The following is a 19754-nucleotide window of genomic DNA, read 5'->3' on the forward strand; positions in this document are numbered from 1 at the left end:
AGGGGAGGGGGGTGGGGGATTGGGAAAGGCTGGTGATGGGTATTACGGAGGGCACGTATTGCATGGTTCACTGGGTGTTATACGCAAACAATGAATCATGGAACACTACATCAAAAACTAAGGATGTACTGATTGGTGACTAACATAACATGATAAAAAAATTACTATAAAAAAATAAAAATAAAATAAAATTGTGGAATGAAACATGGCCGATCACACTGTGATTCTAATCAGGAAGAATTGAAATGTAAAACAACACAGCCCATTCAGTTATGAAGTCCCAAGTAACAAGGCCAACAGAGTCACCACAGAAATTATGTTCAAAAAAAATAATTACTCAGGTAATCAAGAGAAGTAATGAAATCATGATGCTCCGAATTCACTTTGCCCTACATCAGGTGGATAATTTATTTAAGGAGGACATCTTGTTCTCCCATCAGTTTCTTTGCCCAGAGCTGTATAAATGGATGAAAGTGAGAATGTTTTGGAAGGAAGGCTTGCAATTTTAGTGCAGCTTTTGATCCGATAACACATAGAACATATTGAAGATTACATTCAGAATGGCTATGTGAACCAAAGCTTCATCCCCAGTAAATTCTGAACCCCAGGTTGGTTACAAGACATAGTTTCTTCTTTATTCTGGGCATGGCATAAAGCAAGCTTTATCTAAACCATATATCATAGACATTTCAATCTGTGTTGTACTTATAAGATGAGGTTGTTCAACTCCCCCTTTTATGAAAAAGGGATCTGGACCCTGAAGCATTCAATGTCTTCCTCAAAGTTGTCTGGGTGGTTTAGTCAGGATGAAGCCAACATCCTCCAACTTATTCCATGGGTTTCTCCTTTTCCTTACTATGTGTCATCAATATTTCTTGCTGGCAGCTGAAGTCTCCTACTCTTAGAGGACTAGTTTAATGTTCAGAGTGAATTTGTTACTGCTTGTGGCAAAAGGACCTTGGGAATACACATATTTACCTGTAATAGCATTCGTGAGTCTTGAGGTTTTTCTGTGGCTCCTGAAATCTGAAAGTAGTCAGGACCATCTCACTATCCATAGCTTCCTGCCATGGCTTCGTGATATGTATGTGTTTAGGGCAGCCATCAAGAATGTAGGGGCTAAGATGAGGGGCTACAGATGAACCCAGCCCTCATGGGAAGAAATCTGGATGCATATTTTTGGGAACTTCAAGGACAAGTATGATGTGGAAATGATGCCTTTCCATTTCTCCCTTCTGTCAAAGGGCTACCTCCAAGAGTAGGCTCCCTTCGCCTTACTTCTTTCAGAAAAATTCCCTGATCTCTAGGGGAGTTGAAAAATTCTGGCAAAGAAGCTCTTAACATTGAGACCTTGATAATTCTGTTTGGAACCTTTGGAAATGCAAGGAATGTTTTAAGACTAGATTTTTCTCATTCTTTGAATGACTTGAAATTTGTTAACAGCAGATATGAACTCTAAGAATAGCTAATATTTAGAACCCATGAGATAGGACCAGGATCACCCCAGTTTTACAGATGAGGAAACTGAGGCATGGGAACTGGGCCAAGGCAAACACTTAGTAAATAACATTCAGGAGGTAGACTTAGGTCTGCTGATAAATCTATCACACTTGCCCAGCTGCCTCCGACCTCTGAGTCTTCTGTTTGGGGTTTAATTCGCACTTGGCCTCCTGAAGAGTGATTTTTGAACTTTCCTATCTCAAGAACAGGGCAAACCTGTCCACCAACAAGCATCAGAGAAACAAAGAGAGGGGGAAGTCACTGCAGATGGTTCTGTTTCGAAAGTCATTCTGTTTGGATTAATATCATTTGACTTGATATGAAATATACACAGATCTTCACCACGGTTTTCCCTATTTTTTCCACTCCTTATTCTAACTGAAAATTTGGTCCTTACATTTACTTAGTTTTTCAAACAACCTAAAGTAAGACTTGAATAATCTGTATTTCTTTTCCTTTTTTCTTCCTGTGTTAGATTTTCATGATCAACCTGAAGCGCCGAAAGGACAGGCGGGACCGGATGTTACGCACCCTGTACGAGCAAGAGATTGAGGTCAAGATCGTCGAGGCTGTGGATGGAAAGTGGGTTGGGTTTTTTCTTGAATCCTTGCAGATGTCGTTGGAGTGGGAAGGTGCCCTCTCTGACAGAGGGTTAGTGCTGGGCGGGAGGAATCTAGAGTCATTAGAAGATAGACACATTGTCAAAATGGCCACATGCAGCCTACTTTGGGAAAAGCTTTATGAATGATAGCAGCATGTAAATTAATTTCACCATGTAGAGTAGGCCTGAAATCCACTCACCATCCAGCTAACTCTGGTCTTCATTATGCTGAAGGCTCGCAGTGGAAGTGATTTTCCCCTCTCTCTGGGGGTTTTGGTGATCCTTGTGGTGGTTTCCAGCTTTCCATGGTGTATGGGAAAGAGTGCATTTAGAGTTGCATTCAGAGCCTGATTTAGAGCAAAGTGGCCAAACTTGGGCCAACCTGAGGAGAATAAATGAGGAAAAATGCATAACAACCTGTATATCGTGTTGCGTGATATCATGCCATAGCCTGCCTGGGCTGATCATCTTTCCCAGGAATATGGCAGGAAAGTCACAAAGGGAACTTGGTTGAATTCCTTCAAGAGCTTTGTTATTGCTGTTGTTTATTATTTTGCTTTATTTTGCTTTCCTTTGCCCTTTTCTTTGACACTTTATTTCAAGGTTTTTGTTGTTAAAAAACCTGTAGTTTCATGTTTTATGTTAGTTTGGAATATGAATGGCTCTAAGGAGTATGGCTAGAAGCTATTGTGAAGTTTCTTATGCCTTTGAGAATTTCATCAATGTTCTCAACATGTGGCCTGGACACCCATGTCAGAGTCTCCAGGGTTAAGACAGCAGATTTCTGAGTTCTAGCCCAGGGCTGCTGAATCATGATCTCTAGGGCTGGGGCTGGGAATCTGCATTTAAGAAGCCTCAAGCTGATTCTTAGGTAAGAATGTCACATAAAATATAAGACACTCAGTTAAACTTGTCCCAAACATTGCATGGGCTTACTTACACTAAGAAATTTTTCATTGTTTATGTGGAATTTAAATTTGACTGGATGTTCTATGTTTTACTTGCTAAATCTGGCAACCCTGTTCTTTGGTGCATGAGAGTTTGGGAACCACTGCTTCAAATACCTAAGAGCCCAAATTTTATTTATAGGTCACATGGACCAAGGGAAACTAGTTGAATTGTCAGAGTTCTTTTTATTTGTTCCTCATACAAGTCTCTTGTCAGATATATAATCTGCAAATATTTTCACCTATTCTATGTGTTGTCTTTTCAATTCATGATGACATCCATTGAAGAACAAAAATTTTTGATTTTGAGGAAGTCCAATATATATTTTTGTTGTTGCTTCTGCTTTTGTATCTAAGAATCCATTGCCAAATCCAAAGTCATAAGGACTTATTTCTATCTTTCTTCTAAGAGTTTTATAGTTTTACCTCATATATCTTTTCACATTCAATTTTTGCTCCATTTTGAGTTAGTTTTTTATATGGTATGAGGTAGGGATTCAAATTCCTTCTTTTGCATATAGTTTGGGTATCTTTGCACCATTTGTTAAAAAGACTATTCTTTCTCCCATTGAATTGTCATTACCCTAGTCAAAATCAATTGACTATAAATGTAAGAGTTGGTTTCTAGACTGTCAATTCAATTCCATTGATGGATTATGTCAATCCTTATGTCAATACCACATTACCATATGATCGAACATTTGTATGTAAGAAAGTCTGAGTCCTTTAACTTTGTTATTCTTTTTCAAGATGGTTTCGGCTATTCTAGGTCCCTTGCATTTCCATATGAATTTTAGCATCAGCTTGTCATTTTACACACAAAAAAAAGTAGCTGGGATTTTGATAGGAATTGCATTGAATCTGTAGATCAACTAGGGGGTCCATTTCTATCTTAATAACTTGAAGTCTTCTGGTTCATGGTCACAGGATATCTTTCCATTTATTTATTTAGATCTTCTTTAATTCTTTGAATGATTTTCTTTGGTAGTTTTAACTATTGTGTTTATTTTGTGAAGTATTGTGTTTATTTTGTTAAATTGATTCCCAAGTATTTCACTCATTTAATGCTATGGTAAACAAAGTTTTTTCTCTAATTTCATTTTTAGATTGCTCACTGCTAAGTATGTAGAAATACAATTGATTTGTGTATATTGATCTTATATTCTGCATCCTTGTTGAACTCACTTATCAGTTCTAACACTGTGTGTGTGTGTGTGTGTGTGTATTCCTCCTCAGTATTTTTATATATAAGACTATGTCATCTGCAAATGTAGATAGTGTTACTATATCTTTTCTAATGTGAATGTCATTTATTCATTTCATTTGCCTAGTTTCCCTGGTTAGATCCTCAAGTAAATTTTGAATAGAAATGGTGAGAGTGGACATCCTCGTCTTATTCCTGACAATAGGGGAAGCATTCAGTCTTTCACCATTAAGCATAATATTAGTGTATGAGGTTTTCACAGTTGGCCTTCATTGAGTAGAGGAAGTTCCCTTTTATTCTTATTTAATTGAATGCTTTATCATGAAAGGGTGTTGGTGTCTTTGTCAGTTTGAGCTGCTATAACAATTACCATAGACCAGGTGGCTTAAAAACAAACATTTATTTCTCATGGTTCTGGAGGCTGGAAAGTCCAAGAGCAGGGTGCCAACATGGTTGGAATCTGGTGAGATGTCCTTCTCTGACTTATAGATGGCTGTTTTCTGGATATTCCCTCACATAGCAAAGAACAGAGATAGAAGAGCCTGCTCTCCCATGTCTCTTTTTATAAAAGCACTAATCTCATATATGAGAGTTTTGCCCTCCTGACTTGGGGCCCTACCTCCTCATACCATCAACTTATGAACTTGGGGTGAATATAAACATTCAGTCTGCATATAGTTGGATTTTGTCGAGTGTTTTTTCTGTGCCTATTGAGGTGATCGTATAGTCATGTGATTTTTTTTGTCTATTGGTATAGTGTATTATACTGATTGATTTTCACATGTTAAACCAATCTTACAATCCTGAATAAATCCCATTTGATCATGGTGTATAATCTTTTTCATATGTTGCCAGAATCTGTTTGCTAGTATTTTCTTTTTTATTATGTTCATTTAGCTAGCATATAGTATATCATAAGTTTGTGATGTAGTGTTCAACAATTCATTAGTTGTGTATAACTTTCTTGAGAACTTTGGATCTGTGTTAATTAACGATATTGGCCTATAATTTTCTTGTGACATCTTTTTCTAGTTTTGGTATCAGGATAATATTAGCTTCATAGAATGAGTTGGGAAATGTTCCCACCTCTTCTGTTTTTTGGAAAAGTTTGTGAAAGGTTGATGGTAATTCCTTAGATGCTTGGCAAAGTTCCCCAAAGAAGCTAACTGATTGTGGATCTTTCTTTGTGGGAAATTTTATTACTAATTCAACTGTTTTACTTGTTGTAGGTATATTCAGAGTGTCTATTCCTTTTTGAGTCATTGATTTGTAACTTTCTAGCAATTCATCATATTTTTCTAGGTTATCTAAGTTGTTGGCATACAGTTGTTCATAGTATTATCTTATAATTCTTTTTATTTCCCTAAGGTCAGAAGGGGTTTGCCTACTCTTTCATACCTTTTTTAAAATATTTGAGTCTACCCTTTTTTTTCTTGATCTGTTTAGCTAAAATTTTATCAATTTTGTTGATCTTTTCAAAGAACCAACTTTTGATTTTGTTGATTTTCTCTGTTGTTTTTCTGTTCTCTATTTCACTTATTTCCACTCTAGTCTTTATTTTTTCCTTCTGCTTGCTTTGGGTTTACTTTACCCTCCTTTTTCTAATTTCTTAAAATGGAAGATCAGATTATTCTTTTGAGGAATTATTTTTTAATATAGGCATTTATGGCTATAACTAGCCCTCCCAAGTACTACACCAAGTGCATCCTGTAAATTTTGTATGCGTTGTTTTCATTTTCATTCATATCTATTTTCTCATTTCCTTTGTGATTTCTTCTTTGACCCATTAGTTTTTTGGGAGTGTGTTATTTAGTTTCACATATTTGTGAATTTTCCAAATTTTCTATTGTTATTGATTTTTAATTTTTTTCCATTGTGGAAAAATTGTGGAACATTCCTTATATGATTTCAATCCTTTTAAGAATACTGAGGCTTAGGGGCGCCTGGGTGGCACAGCAGTTAAGCGTCTGCCTTCGGCTCAGGGCGTGATCCCAGCGTTATGGGATCGAGCCCCACATCAGGCTCCTCCGCTATGATCCTGCTTCTTCCTCTCCCACTCCCCCTGCTTGTGTTCCCTCTCTCGCTGGCTGTCTCTATCTCTGTCGAATAAATAAATAAAATCTTTAAAAAAAAAAGAATACTGAGGCTTAATTTATGATCTATATGATTTTTATGGTTTAAGACAAGGTTTTTCTTAGGGAATGTTGCATGTGTACTTGAGAAGAATGTGTATTTTGCTGCTGTTGGGTGGAATGTTCTATAGATATCTGTCAGGTCTAGTTGGTTTGTTGTAATTCAAGTCTTCCATTTCTTTGTTGTTCTCCTGCCTCATTGTTCTATCCATTATTGATTGTGGGTTATTGAAGTATCCCAGTATTATTGTTGAATAATCTCTTTCTTTTCAGTTTCTCAGTTTTTGCCTCATGTTTTTGCTCTGGTGTAAGGTGCATTTATAATTATAATTTTTGTCTTTCTAATGGGTTGATTTTTTAATTATAAAATGTTCTTCTTTATCTCTAGTAATTGCTTTTGTTTAAAAGTTTATTTTGTCAAATATTAATATAGCTCCTTCAGCTCTCTTGTGGTTACCGGTTACAGAATATATCCTTTTTCACCCTTTCACTTTAAACCTATTCGTGTCTTTGAATTTAGTCTATGTCTTGTAGACAGCACATAGTTGAATCATGTTCCTAAAAACTCATTCTGCTAAGCTCTGCCGTTGATTGTGGGGTTTAACCCATTAATATTTAATGTAATTACTGATAGGGTGGAATTTATGTCTGCCAGTTTCCATTTGTTTTCTGTATGTTTTGCATCTTTTTTGTCACTCTGCTCTTAAGACATTAGTGCCTTCTTGTGTTAAAAAGATACCTTCTACTCTACCATTTTAATTCCCTTGTTTCTTTTACTACATTTTTTAAGTTATTTTCTCAGTGACTGCCATGGAGATTACAATTAACATCTCAATGTATAGCAATCTAGTTTATATTAATACAAACATCCTAGAAGAAAACATAGGGGGTAATTTCCTCAACATTAGTTGTGCCAATGGTTTTTGGGCGGGGGGGTGGGATTTAACACCAAAAGCAAAAAGAAACAAGTGGGACTACATAGTAAAAGAAACTATCAACAAAATGAAAAGGCAACCTACCTAATGGGAGAAAATATTTGCAAATCACATACCTGCTAAGAGGTCAATTTCCAAAATGTATAAAAACTCATATAACTTAATAGCAAAACAACAACAACAAAACCCAAACAAGTTGATTTAAAAAATGGGCAGAGGATCTAAGTAGACATTTTTCCAAAGAAGACATGCAGATGGACAACAGGTACATTAAAAGGTACTCAGCACCACTAATTATCAGGGGAATGCAAATCAAAACCACAGTGAGATATCATCACCTCATACTTATTAGAATGGCTATTATCAAAAAGACAAGAAATAATTGAACACTACATCAAAAACTAATGAGGTACTATATGTTGGCTAATTGAACATAATAAAAAAATAAATAAAACCAACATTTCTCCCCTATTAAAAAAAAAAAAGACGAGAAATAGCAAGTGTTGATGAAGATGTAGCAAAAAGGGAACACTGATGTACTGTTGGTGGGAATGTAAATTGGAGCAGCCACTATGGAAAACAGTATGAAGGTTCCTCAAAAAATTAAAAACAGAACCACCATATGATCCAGCAACTCAATTTTTGGGTATTTATCCAAAGAAAATGAAAAAACAAACTAAAAAAAAAAGTACCCCCATGTTCATTGCAGCATTATTTACAAAAGCCAACCTAAGAGTCCTATCAGTGGATGAATGGATTAAAAAAATGTGCTATCTATAAATATACACAGTGAAATATTATTCATCCATTTAAAAAGGAAGTCCTGCCATTTGTAACAACATAGATGGCTTTTGAGGGCATTATGCTAAATGAAATAAGTCTGACAGAAAAAGACAAATACCATATGGTCTCATTTATATATGTGGAATCTAAAGAGAAAAAAAAAATCATAAATACAGAGGACAAAAGTGACTGCCAGAGGCAGGGTTGGGAGGTGGGTAACATGGGTGAAGGGGGTGAAAAGGTACAAACTTCCGGTCATACAATAAATAAATCATGGGGGTGTTGTGTACCGCATGGTGACTATAGTTGACAATACTGCCTTGCAGGCTTGAATGTTCCTAAGAGAGTAGATTTTAAAGTTCTCATCACAAGAAAAAAATTTTGTAACTATGTGAGTGACGGATGTTAACTAGACTTATTGTGGTGATCATTTCATAATATATATAAATATGAAGTCACTACGGTGTATACCTGAGGCTAATATAATGTTATGTGTCAATTATATCCTGATAAAAAAACCAACTGAATCTCAGCGACCTGCTGCTTTACTACTTCACTCCTGCCACCATCCTTTGTTCGATTGTCAAACAAATGACTTCTTTCTACATTATAAGCCCTGGAACAGAGACTTATAATTATTGCTTTATGCAGCTATAATTCAAATCAGATAAGAGAAAAAATGAGTTATCGATGAAAAACATTTATGCTGTCATTTATATTTACCTATGCAGTTACATGTCCCCATGCTCTTTATTGCTTTATATGGATTTATGTCACTCTCTAATTTCCTGTCATAATGGCCTTACAGCTCCCTTTGGTATTTCTTGTAGAGTGGATCTGCTAATGACAAACCCTCAGTTTTTGTTTATGTGGAAATATTTTAATTTGTCCTTTATTTTTGAAGGATAGTTTGACTAGACATAGAATTTTTGGTTGACAGTCTTTTTCCGGTAGCACTTTGAATATGGCGACCTACTACTTTCTGGCCTCCATGGTTTCTGAGAATCAGCTGTTAATCTTGTTGGGAATACTTTATATGTAGTGAGTCACTTCTCTCTTTCTGCTCACAAGATTGTCTCTGCTATTTTTGTGCTTAACTTAAAAAAAAAAAAGTTATATCCGAAGGAAAGACACACACATGTACACAGTTCTTCCTGTCCTCACCCCCTCCAGTATTTAATGCTATTAGCCACTTTTCCTTCATTAGGAAAATATTTTTTCAAAGCTGTCAAAAAACTGATGATACGTAGAATTACGTTGGCAATTGTGAGGGATATGCCAAGTATAAGACACCCTCTTGGGGCGCCTGGGTGGCACAGCGGTTAAGCGTCTGCCTTCAGCTCAGGGCATGATCCCAGCGTTATGGGATCGAGCCCCAACATCAGGCTTCTCCGCGATGAGCCTGCTTCTTCCTCTCCCACTTCCCCTACTTGTGTTCCCTCTCTCGCTGGCTGTCTCTATCTCTGTCGAATAAATAAATAAAATCTTAAAAAAAAAAAAAGACACCCTCTTGTCTTTGCATCATTCCTTAAGGAAAGATGGGAAACCTGAAAAGTCTTCCTCAATGTGCAGAAGGGCTCTAAGGAACAATCCAGAACTCTCTCTCTCTGGCTTCTGTCGTGGGGATATCTGAACTTGTTAATTTTCAGACATGTTCTCTGTCATGCAGGGCACTCAACACAAGCCAGCTAAAGGCCCTGAATATTGAAATGCTGCCAGGATACCGAGATCCCTACTCTTCTAGGCCTCTCACCAGGGGTGAAATCGGCTGCTTTCTCAGCCACTACTCTGTCTGGAAAGAGGTAAATAATGCTCGATTTAGATGTGCAGTTTTGTAATGAAGAGGAAGGAGAGTGGGACTTTGTAGGTGAATTAGGGCCAGATACGAAGCGAACTCGATATGTTCTGGAAGTATGCTTGAAGTTTCTGTTGCTGTGTCTCCTTCTGACACAAGGCCTGCAACAAACAGGGAGAGGGAGACTTGTTGCCACTGGGGTTGATAACAGGGGAAGATACCTACGTAAGGAGGCCACACACCTTTGGATGTATCCTGATCCTCGGTAGGAATGCCTTGTATAGTGTGTACCCAGCATCTCCTCATTTATTAAATGATTCCCTCCGAGATGTCACACAGAAATCATATGAAGTGGGTCAGGATGCACGCGCACATTTTATCCAAGAGAAAATAATTAAATATCTTGTCTAGGTAAGAAGTGGCAAAGTCAGGACTTGAACCCATGGCTTAGATGGAGGGAGGTATTGGAATGCGGGGTTCTTGATGAAGGGTCAGTTCCCACAAGAAAAGAGAAAGTTCCTAAAGAAGGGCCCCTTGAATGCCTTCCCTCTTTGAATGACCCAGTCTATGACTATCATTTTTTTCTTTAAACCTTAAGTGAAGTGTAATATATATATATAAAATTAAATAGATTGTTAAATACAGGCCAGTGAATTTCACAAATAGAGTAATAATACGGCCATGTCAACCAGCAGCCAGACCAAGAAACAGGTTGCCAGCACCCCAGAAGCACCTCCTCCGTATTTCCTTCTAAGGAACTGTCCCCAAGGGTAATCACCGTCTTGACTTCTAAGAGCACGGAATAGTTGTGTCTGCTTTTGCACTTTTGTTTACATGAATGGAACCGGTACTGAGGTACAGCCTCTCTCACTATTACATTTGCGAGCTTCATCTGTAACATTGCGTTTAATTGTAGATCGTACACCCTCATTGCTGAAAATACACCCGGTTTATTTATCCATTCTACCACGGACGGCATTTGCTTAGAGTCCAGTTACGAGCTGTTACTTATGTGCTACTATACTCCTGACTTCTTAATGTATATTCATCTCATAAAAAAGAGGCATCGGGCTTCTCACAAGGTCTCTTCCCACTGATGACCTGCACAGGTGATTGACCGAGAGCTGGAGAAGACTCTGGTTATTGAGGATGATGTGCGCTTTGAACATCAGTTTAAGAAGAAGCTGACGAAGCTGATGGATGACATTGACCAGGCTCAGCTGGATTGGGAACTGATGTGAGTGGCGAGCCAAGCTTGGCCCAGAGCCCTGAGAGGACCCAGTCCTTCAAGGGGCAGCGCGCCCCACCTCCCCAGCTGATAGGAGATACGGCTCATGCTTCCGCTTTGCCGGTTTTCTCTCCAGAAATGTTCCCACAAACAAGAAGTGAGTGGAGGATAGGCCGTGGTTTCTGCAACTATATACTCTGCGGGCTGAGAAAGAAACTGGGAGCTTCTCTGTGAGACCCGGAGGCTGCCTGCTGGTCAGGGGTCTTCAGAAGGAGCGCTCATGTGGGAGCACAGCAGAAGTCCTCCCAGTGAAGCATCAGGCACATGGAGAGGTGTGAAGAGAGAGGGGGAGGCATTCGTTCAAGGGCAAGGGTCCTGTGTCACACGTGAGAGCGGGTTTCCTCTGTCGCCTCTGACAGTGTGGGGGCTGAAGCTCAGCATGAGAGCGCCTCTCTTGGGAAGGGAAGTGTGCGAACAGTAAGGGCACTGAGCCGGGTGCGATGGAGGGTCAGAGTCCGTCACAGGAAAATCAGGTTTACCAGGGTAGTGCTGGTTCTGAATTGACGTTTAGTTCATGCTCTGGTAGCTGTCTGGGATTTAAGTCTCTCTCTCTGTTTCTCTCTCTCTCCCTCTCTCCTTCTCCCTCTGCTTCCCTCTCCTTCTCTCTCTCTCTCTCTCTCTCTCTCTCTCTCGGTCTCCCTCTCCCTGTCTCCCCCTCCCTCCCTCCCTTCTCTCTGTCCCTCCCTCTCTCTCTCCCTCCCTCTCCTTCCCTCTCTCTCCGTCTCCCTCTCCCTGTCTCCCCCTCCCTCCCTCTCTTATCTCTGTCTCTCCCCCTCTCACGCCCTTCCTCTCTTTCTCTCTCTCTCCCTGTCTCCCCTTCCCTCCCTCTCTTCTCTCTGTCTCTCTCTCTCTCCCTTCCTCTCCTTCCCTCTCTCTCCCTCTCCCTCTGCCTGTCTCCCCCTCCCTCCCTCTCTGTCTCTATCTCTCCCTTTCTCCTTACCCCTCCCTCTCCTTCCCTCCCTCTCCCTCTCTCTCTCCCTGTCTCCCCTTCCCTCCCTCCCTCTCTTCTCTCTCTCTCTCTCTCCCTCTCTCTCTCTCTCTCATTTTCTTTTTAAACCAAATGACACATTTTACTTCTCTCCAGCGAGGCAGAAGGTTCCCAAGCATCATGTATGCTTCCCAGCTGTTCCAAAGGCAATGTCATCGAATCCAAGCCTGTTCCTTTGGAGTGGCTGCAGCAGACAAGCTGTCCCTACTCCTCCCAGCCTCGGAGGGAAACTTAACTCTGGGCCCAAGTGTAATACTTGTTCTCTCAGAAAACATACCATTCTGAGCCCAGAAGAAACCTAGTAATGACTCAACTAACCCATGGGGAATAGACCCAGAAATCAGTGCCGTGTAACTTAAGCCTTGGAATCAGAGGACTGGACTCGGGGAGTCTAAGATTTATGACCGACACATGTCTTTGTCCACTTGTGGTTTAGCTGGTGCATTTCTTGGGGGCAAAGAACCAACAGATCCAAGAAAGCAGAACGATTGGATAAGGATATGGATACAGGGAATGATATGGATTTTCTAAATTTCACAGATTGATCAAGTCAAAATATTCTATTAATATCCATTATATACTATTAAAGAATGACAGTGGTTTCAAATTTTTCATTTTTCTTTCTGTCTTAAGAGAGAAAGAGAGAGTGTGCAAGGCTGGTGGGGGGCTGAGTAGAGGGAGAGGGAGAGAAAAAATCTTAAGCAGACTCGGCACTGAGCATGGAGCCCAACATGGGGCTCGATCTCACAGGGCGGAGATCATGACCTGAGCTGAAATCAAGAGTTGGACACCTACCTAACTAAGTCACCCAGGCACCCCTCACCTATCTCTTTCTAAAACGAACAAAAAGCTAATGTTACTGAAGCTCAAAGCATGAAAACTGATAATCTGTCCATGGCTGCTATGTTATGTTTCTCCAGAAAAAGGAACTAGTACATGGGAAGAGCAGAACAAACCATAGGAATCATCTAGAGCAGTCAGTGCTGTCCAATAGTAACGTAACATGAGCCACATACATCATTTGAAATTTTCTAGTGATCCCATTCAAATGGTAAAAAATACATTAAGTGAATTTAATAATACATTTTATTTACCCCAATGTCTCTACATATTGTTACTTTAATATGTAATCAATATTTAAAAAGTATTAATGAGATAGTCTACATTGTTTTTTGTTTTTGTTTTAAAGCCTTTATGTTTTTTGTTTGTTTGTTTAGAGGGAGAGAGAGGCAGAGGGAGAGGGTGAGAGAGAATCTCAAGCAGGCTCCACACCCAGTATGGCGCCCAACATGGGGCTCGATCTCACCACCCTGAGATCATGACCTGAGCCAAAACCAAGAGTTGGATGCTTAATCAATTAAGCCATCCAGACGCCCCTTTTCTTCCATCTTTAACATCCAGTGTGTATTTTATGTTTACAACACATCTCAGTCTAGATGCTAAGTTTTCAGCTACTGCAAGAAACTGCAGTCCTTCTGAAACAATTTTGTTTAATGGAAAAAATATTTTACACATCTTCGATTTATTTTAAAATTTCAATTTAGACTATGTAAAAGGAATCAGTTGAGTGCAAACAGTTCCTGTCACTGTAGCCACATGGCAAGTGCTCAGTGGGAGTTTCTCTTCCACTTGATGGTACATGAGAGAAATTCAGATGCTTTAGTCTGAAGGGACAGTGGCTGAGAGGATCTGTGTTTGATGTCCTGAGAAGGTGAACAACGACTCATGCTACGAATCCTGCGATGTCTTGACAAGAGGAATCCTTTAAATGTTGAAAGAGAGAGTTTTAAGAAAAATTAGAGGAAGGCAGCTTTACTTCCAGGCAGGAAGCCGTCACCTCCTCAGCTTGCTCCAGGCAGGTGGAAAACAAGCAGGTTCCACACAAAAGTGAGGGATGACAGGTCTGTGAGTAGACTGTGGGAAAGCTGGACTGGCTGAGCATACATCTTCTGTTTCGGAAGCTGTTTGAGAAGAACAGGACCTGCCTGGGTGCTTTTCTCAGAACAAAGTGAGGGCAAAGCTAGATGTGCATGGGGAAGAGAAAGCCAGGGAGGCTTAGTCACTCACTCTCCTCAGGAAGGACCCCCTTGGGGTCACTTGGGTTCCTGGGTCTTTGACTGTAGACCATAGACTGTAGACTGTGTCTTCCCCACAACCTTTTCTGTCCTGTGCTTACCGCCAGCATCTGGAAAGCTGTCCGGAGACCATCAAAGGCTGAAACTCTAGGGACTTGAAAACTCATGATCTCACCTCTGGGCCTTTTTTCTCCACTTCCAAACTTTGTAAACACAGCTGGAATTCCCATACCATCTTGGGGAAATGATCAGAGGGATCTTTTAGTCTCTCTACAGTTTAACTTCCAGGCTGGGGCACAGTGCTGGGCAAGACCAGTTGGGATGTTGGGAGACGGAACCAGGCAAACAACCCCCTTCATGACAGATGCCAGTCATCATTGGTGATGGGATGCACATTGTTGTGATACTTTTGATATAAGACAGAGTTGGTCCAAGCTTTCAGAAGTATCTGCAAATCTATGCTCTGTTCTTCCTGATGTCTAATATTCAAATTGGAATCTTGCTCCTCCATCCGCTTCCTTCTAGTTATATCGGCAGGAAGAGGATGCAGGTGCAAGAGCCCGAGAAAGCAGTGCCCAACGTGGGAAATCTGGTCGAAGCCGACTACTCCTATTGGACGCTGGGCTACGTCATCTCTCTGGAAGGAGCACAGAAGCTGGTTGGAGCCGATCCCTTTGGGAAGATGCTGCCAGTGGACGAGTTCCTGCCAATCATGTACAACAAGCATCCTGTGTGAGTCTGCCTGCCTGCCTGCCCGCCGAGGGCACACCCCGCTCAGATAGCATGCTCCTCGATTTCTCGGTAGTGCGTGGTATTTTCTAAGGCTGTACTGCTTTTCTAAATGATCTTTCCGTAATCACGACTCAGAGAGGCTAACTGCAGTGACTGTCCCTTTGTACAGAAGGGAAAGCCGAGACTGAAATGGCGAGTCTTGCGTGTCCTCTGTAATATCCAGTGAGTAGTGTATCTGGACATAATGTGCTTGGTGCCCTCCTTGATTTTGATCTTCTTATTTCCATAAACTCATACACCTGAAAGTGAAGGTCATCTTCCTAAGCACCTTCAAGTTTTCAGTTCATTTCTCAGTCCACTGTGTGTACTTATTGGCCAAGCAGGGGTTCTCTCAGGCAGAGCTCACAGTCTGGTTGGGGATTCAGACTCACAAATGGTCCTTGTGATGTACAGTGAGACCTGCAATCACAGAGGTGTGTTAGAGGCTTGGGGAGGGGGGAGGTGGCCCCTGAGCGGGGCATCTATGGAAGAAAGCAGTGTGACGCTCAGGGTTCCCCTAACGCAGGGTCTTACTCTGACCTAACGTTGTGTGAAGGGTGTGGAGATGGGTGGTGCACCTGTCAGTCTACCCAGTAATCTGTGAGCCCATTGAGACAGGAACAGTCTCACATCCTGTGTCCTGAGATCGTAGTATACTCTACCCATAATAGCTGCTCCATCAATGAGTCCTAAGTTCATTAGTGGAGCAGGAGACCAGGTTCTAACCTCGGTTCCTTCTCTCAGTTGCCAGGTGATCTCCTTACTAGCTGGGCTTCATTTTAGTGGTTGAGAATGCCAGTCCTGCATCTGGCTCATTTTGTCTCCTGTCTTCAGTAAAGATGGATCTCCTCACCCTCTTTGATTCAGCTGACTTTATATCCGTGTGCTAGCAGGAACATGGGGGTCAACCATCATCCCTGTAACAGAAAGGAAACCAAAACCTACGGTGCACTGCCTGAGCCAGGAGCCACGCAAATTGTCACCTCGCGTGATTTGCACAGGAGCCCCGGGGGGAGGCCGAGTCGTCCTCTCCTTTACACTCACGGGGAGCTGGGATGCAAAGCCAAGTTGGCGTGCCTCCAAGCCTACACCGTGTGACTTCTCCCACCACTGCTGTTCAGATCTCAACTAATTTATTAATCCAAGAACAGGGCATCTTCCACAAAGTGATCACATTTATTTATCGTGATGGTCCAACAGAGCTTAATTCTTAGTTTTTAGAGTAAGACCTGAAATTCATCTTTAAAACAAGTCCAAGATATGGCAGAAATACCCTTACATTTCTCCTTGTGTGTTTATTTAGATCATCTGAAAGCTTTTAAAGAAACTTTTATTGTGTTTGTAGACTAAACTTTTCCCCAAAGGACACAACTTTAAAAAATCATCAAAGGCCTCCATGACAATGTAAGAGATGACCAGCAGGGCTCCTCTGCTCTTTTCCCCCTGTTCACTAAATGTCCTATCCGCTCACGCACCCATACTCCTCTCATTTGCAGAGCTGAGTACAAGGAATATTACGAATCCAGGGACCTGAAGGCCTTCTCCGTGGAACCCTTGCTCATTTACCCCACACACTACACGGGCCAGCCGGGGTATCTGAGTGACACAGAGACCTCGACCATCTGGGACAATGAGACAGTGGCCACCGACTGGGACAGGACCCATTCCTGGAAGTCCCGGAAGCAAAGTCACATCCACCGCAATGCCAAGAACACAGAGGCCTTGCCGTCGCCAACCTCCCTGGACGCTGTGCCTTCGAGGGATGAGCTATGAAGTCTCTGGGCGGATTCACCACCCTTGATTTTTCTCACGGGCTATTCATCTGTTTGCTCCAGTTTCTTTTAGTGGTCACAGTCATCTAACCAAAGTGGTCTACTGTGATTAAGCAAAATTAATATATTCCTGACAGGGGAGGATAAGAGGGAAACTTAACCCAAATTTCCTAGGATGGCTAGAAGATAGGCTTTATGGCAACCATCGAGATGAACTTCAATCCAGATACCTAGCCCTTCAGTGTATTATCCGTATGATACTGCTTCCTACATTAACAGTACGGCCCAGAGACGCATCCCTGAAAAAGGTAGTCACATCAGTAAATGGGTAGGCAAGGAGCTGAGCCAACTGGACTACATCCACTGGTCTCGTGGGTCCATTTTACATCATAGGTGTGACCTTGAAAACTTGTGTATGTAACAAGTTTGTGAGGGAGGAGGGTCAAATCATTTAAAATCAAATTAATTGAACTTCGGTTTAAAGGAATTCTCTCATGAGCCAAAGGGAGCTGTTCATCCTAGTCCTCGTTATCCACTAGCGATGGGTATTTGGGTCTGTCTGAGACTTGGCCTTTGACTATCATGGCAGTTGAAGCTCTCCTAAAGAGGCGTCACGTTTGCCATGTGGGTAGAGTTTAGTAGCTATTTGAAAGTTTGTGTAGATATTTGAGGAAAAAAGAACTCAGTCTTTGGCCTTTTATTGTGGTCACTTGAGTTAGGATGCTCTATTTATGAAGATAAATTTAATATATAAGGGGTTCGGGCTGGTGTCTGACTTCTGTCCCAGGGGACCCTGTGCTGCTGCAACAGGTCACACTCTCCCTCCACGCCTGAGCCTGGGAACAAATTGTGAGTGTGAGTTTTATGAGTCACTGTTAAGAGGCAGAGCACATTTTCAAGCCAGCAACCGTCCTTGCCTGGTTTTTTCGTTCTATTTTGAATTATTTATTCTACAAATGTGGGGAAAATATCTGTAAGATAAGGCAGAGAAACAGATTTTTCAAGCTTTCATAGCACCCTGGGGATTAGTGAGTGTGCGGTCTGGTTCTCCTGCATTTCCTAGCCTGGCTTTTGCAGGGAGGCCTGTGGAGTGGGAGATTCTCACCATCTGGAAACAAATGCTTTTCCATTTCAGATGACAGACCTCAGTCAGAAACAATGGGCCGATCCACTGAGTTAGGCCAACAACCAGGGAAGCTCTCAGAGTCAGCGTCCTGGGCAGATGACCTCCCTGCTTTCCTCATAGATTGACTTTCTGGAAAGGGCAGTGTTGGGCTACATATTCCCTGCCAATTCCACAATCTGTGTTCCTCAGATATCTCATGATGGTTTGCCTCAGGTTTGTGTTGCCCGCCTGCAAGCAGTAAGATTTTGCTTCCAGAAATACGCCCCCCACACACACTCCTCTCTGAGCTTCACGCTTTGGAGCAGAGCCCGTGGGCAGGGCTGCTGCGTGAACCCAGCTGAGTGCTCGCTGGTGAGGCCCCCAGGCTGCAGGACAACATGGCTGCTCGCCTTCCACAGAATGGCCTCCTTGACTTACTGTCGACACTCTCCCTCGCTGACTAGTAAGCGAGGAGGCTGAGGAAGGGGATCTCAGCCGACTTCAGTTTTTATGCTTAGACATACCTGTCAGAGCCTCTTTTTTTTCTAGAAAAACAGAAAGAGCATCTGGAGAGCTAGTGAAAAACCCTTCGGTGATCTCTAAGGTTTCCTTGGGTATTTTGTATTTTGTTTGCATATTTGAATGCGTGCAAGTGTGCCTGACTTTCACGATATATATTTTTTTAATAGAGTGGGATGTGGTTGGGAGATTGGGAGTGGAGAAAGATTGAGTTGACTTTTGTGTGGTTTTTTTTAATGGAGAACATTTTTTTTTTCCTTTTGCTGTCAGCTGGTCTGATGGTTTATGAATTCTCGTTCTTAAAAGATATTGGTCTTAAATTCTAGAACTTTAGATTAGGACTGTTCTACTGTGAATAAAGTTCTGGCTCTGTTCACCCAGCCTTTGCTTCCGCCTGCTCAGGGCTGGGATCCCAAGCAGCGCTCTTTTGTTGTGAACATTGTGCTCTGCACACCCGCATTTGTTTTCAAAAAGTCGTCTCTTCAACAGTCCAGGGGTTCCTTGACCTCATTATTCTTCCTGCCTCCCCTCTTGTCTTAAGTCAAGACATTTGACCTTTGCAGCATCAGAGGGCTTTGCCTGGGCCATGGCACCTGCTCTTTGCCTCTGGAAGTTAAACCCTGTCGGGAATCCTGATCTGGATCCCTCTGGATCTCCGGATCCAAGGTGGGAACTTCTGGACGACAAGCCTGACTTGAGCTGCTGAGTGTGGACCGAGGACCTACGATTTGCAGAGGACACACTGCATGGGCCCTGCTTTGGGTTGCCTGGGGCCTGCGGCGGGAACTCCAGAGGACGAGAAAGAGCCGGTATCCCAGCATCCTACACTGTCTATCGTGCTGTGTCATTTCAGGGAGGGGAAATGATAAACTACTTGCCTTCTAGAAATCTTTGTGAAAAATTAAAAAAAAAAAAAAAGCTCAACACTGTGATTGTTCACTGGTTCTGCCAACACTAACCCACGGCCTAACACTGCTAGAACTTCCCAATCTGCACTGGACCAGGGATGTCAGAGGCCAGAGATGACCATCAGTGCTGCTCACCCCCATGGCAGACAAGGAAAGATGGTCACTGACCTTCCTGTCCAGTGGGAGTTGTTTTAGACTGCTGTAGAGGTGGGGAAGAAGAAAAATTGTCTAGGCTACAGAAAGACAGGAGTCCCCTGGTGGGAAGGTGGGAAGGAAGGGCCCATCTTGTACTTTTATGCTATAGGTCAGTCTAACCATTCATTGAAAGATACCAGCTTATCCAAGGCCAAAGAACTTTATCCTGGGGGGAAAAAAAACAGAGAGAGAATCCATGTTGGCCTCTGTGACCTCTCAAATTTCAGACCAAGCTT

The 19754-nt window shown here is 41.8% G+C and overlaps 1 protein-coding gene across 2 annotated transcripts in view; it reads left to right on the forward strand.

Moving 5' to 3' along the window:
- Positions 1 to 19311, forward strand: part of COLGALT2 (collagen beta(1-O)galactosyltransferase 2) — a 109349-nt gene extending 90038 nt beyond the window's left edge. For both annotated transcript variants that reach the window (XM_034666808.1, XM_011237119.3), the window contains exons 8-12: positions 1976 to 2082; positions 9772 to 9904; positions 11007 to 11134; positions 14774 to 14980; positions 16516 to 19311. In XM_034666808.1, coding sequence (XP_034522699.1) covers positions 1976 to 2082; positions 9772 to 9904; positions 11007 to 11134; positions 14774 to 14980; positions 16516 to 16792 — 852 coding nt within the window. In that variant the 3' untranslated portion in view covers positions 16793 to 19311. The remainder of the gene's footprint in view (positions 1 to 1975; positions 2083 to 9771; positions 9905 to 11006; positions 11135 to 14773; positions 14981 to 16515) is intronic.
- Positions 19312 to 19754: the final 443 nt, after the last annotated feature.

Source organism: Ailuropoda melanoleuca, chromosome 8 (assembly GCF_002007445.2).
Source record: "Ailuropoda melanoleuca isolate Jingjing chromosome 8, ASM200744v2, whole genome shotgun sequence".
Taxonomy (NCBI): Eukaryota; Metazoa; Chordata; class Mammalia; order Carnivora; family Ursidae; genus Ailuropoda; species Ailuropoda melanoleuca.